The following is a 1717-nucleotide window of genomic DNA, read 5'->3' on the forward strand; positions in this document are numbered from 1 at the left end:
TAGAATGTGAAACTTCTCCACATTTATGTCTTGAAACTTATGTTTATTTACTAAGTTCATGCATTAGGTAGATGAACCCGTAGAATAACAAGTTTAGAAACTTATCTCATTCATTACTTGTGTAATTGTTTACAAGCGTTTAAGGTGAATGATCACCTATAAATAGCGCACATATGTATTGCTAAAATTATCAATTTACAAATAAATCAATTAATATAAATCATCTTCATTCAATATCCTTAAAACTAATTATCATTTCTAACAAGTGGCATCAGAGCCACAAGGATCTTAAGGGCCAAAAATAAATAAAAATATGGCTTCCGCATCAAATACAATTTCAATACCAACAACTCCTATGTTTGGAGGAGAAAATTATGATTATTGGTGCATAAAAATAAAGCTCTTTTTAAGAGCAAATGCACTATGGGAAATTGTCGAGAGTGGTATACAACAACAAAAACAAGACGTTGTGTACACCGAAGCACAATTAAAAAAAATCAATGAAAATGAATTAAAAGACGCTAAAGCCCTCTCTTATATTTTAAATGCTGTCACGGAGGTAATATTTCCTAGGATCATGCGAGCAACAACCGCAAAAGAAGCTTGGGATTCACTCCAACAAGAGTTCCAAGGAGATATTAAAATACGAACCATTCGACTCAATACCTTAAGAAAGGATTTTGAGAATATGAAGATGAAAGATGATGAAGACATCAAGTATTACACTTCAAGACTCATGGAAGTGGTTAATCAGATGAAAATGTATGGAGAAGATATTACTGATATAAGAATTGTGCAGAAAATTTTAGGAACCTTAACAAAAAGGTTTGACACAATTATAACAGTAATCGAAGAGTCCAAAGATATATCAAAACTCAGTGTTTCTGAGTTAACAGGGTCATTGCTCGCACATGACCAAAAGTTTAAAAAATTAGAAACTTCATCTGAAAATGCTTTCCCATCAAAACATAAATCGAAGACATTCAATTCCAAGGGCGGTTGGAAGAAAAATGCTTCAAATTCAGGCGCTTCTTATAAAACTAAAGCTTCACAATCAAGAGGAAAATATCCTTCTTGTGGCACTTGTGGAAAGACAAATCATGCCGAAAAAGATTGTTATTTTAAAGGGAAACCTCAATGTCGCCATTGCAACAGATTTGGACATTTTGAAAAAGATTGCAGGCAAAAGGCAAGAGAGTCAAAACCAGAGAGAAATTTTTTAAGTAGCAATCAAGAAGAAGATTATTTATTCTATGCACGCCAAGCATCGATTTCCAGTCACAAAGAAAAATGGCTAATCGATAGTGGTTGTACAAACCACATGACAAATAATTCAAACATTTTTTGCAAATTAGATACATCGGTGAATGTTCGATTCGGATGGGAAATGGTGCCATTGTGAAATCCAAAGGCAAAGGCACGATTGCGATTAACCAAAAGAGGAACAAAGTACATAAATGATGTCCTCCTTGTTCCGATCTTTCCGAAAATTTACTCAGTGTTGCTCAAATGGTTAAAAATGGTTATTCACTTGTTTTTGAGAAAAACCATTGCACCATATACGATCCTGACAAAAAAGAAATTGCGAAGGTTATTCTGGAAAATAAAAGTTTCAGTTTAAGATGGGACTCTCCCGAGGAAAGTTCAAATAGAGCCCACATGGAGGATACATGGTTGTGGCATAGAAGGTATGGGCACTTTAATTTGCGTGCCTTAA

The 1717-nt window shown here is 34.2% G+C and overlaps 1 protein-coding gene across 1 annotated transcript; it reads left to right on the top strand.

Annotated features, from left to right (window-relative positions):
- Positions 1-313: 313 nt before the first annotated feature.
- Positions 314-1402, top strand: LOC141630369 (uncharacterized). The gene has a single exon (XM_074443202.1). It carries the CDS (start codon positions 314-316, stop codon positions 1400-1402), a length of 1089 nt encoding a protein of 362 aa, XP_074299303.1.
- Positions 1403-1717: the final 315 nt, after the last annotated feature.

This window comes from Silene latifolia, chromosome Y (genome assembly GCF_048544455.1).
Source record: "Silene latifolia isolate original U9 population chromosome Y, ASM4854445v1, whole genome shotgun sequence".
In the NCBI taxonomy this organism is placed as follows: domain Eukaryota; kingdom Viridiplantae; phylum Streptophyta; class Magnoliopsida; order Caryophyllales; family Caryophyllaceae; genus Silene; species Silene latifolia.

Excerpts from the sequence above, each read along its gene's own strand:
- LOC141630369 (XM_074443202.1), top strand. The coding sequence starts at position 314 with ATGGCTTCCGCATCAAATACAATTTCAATACCAACAACTCCTATGTTT.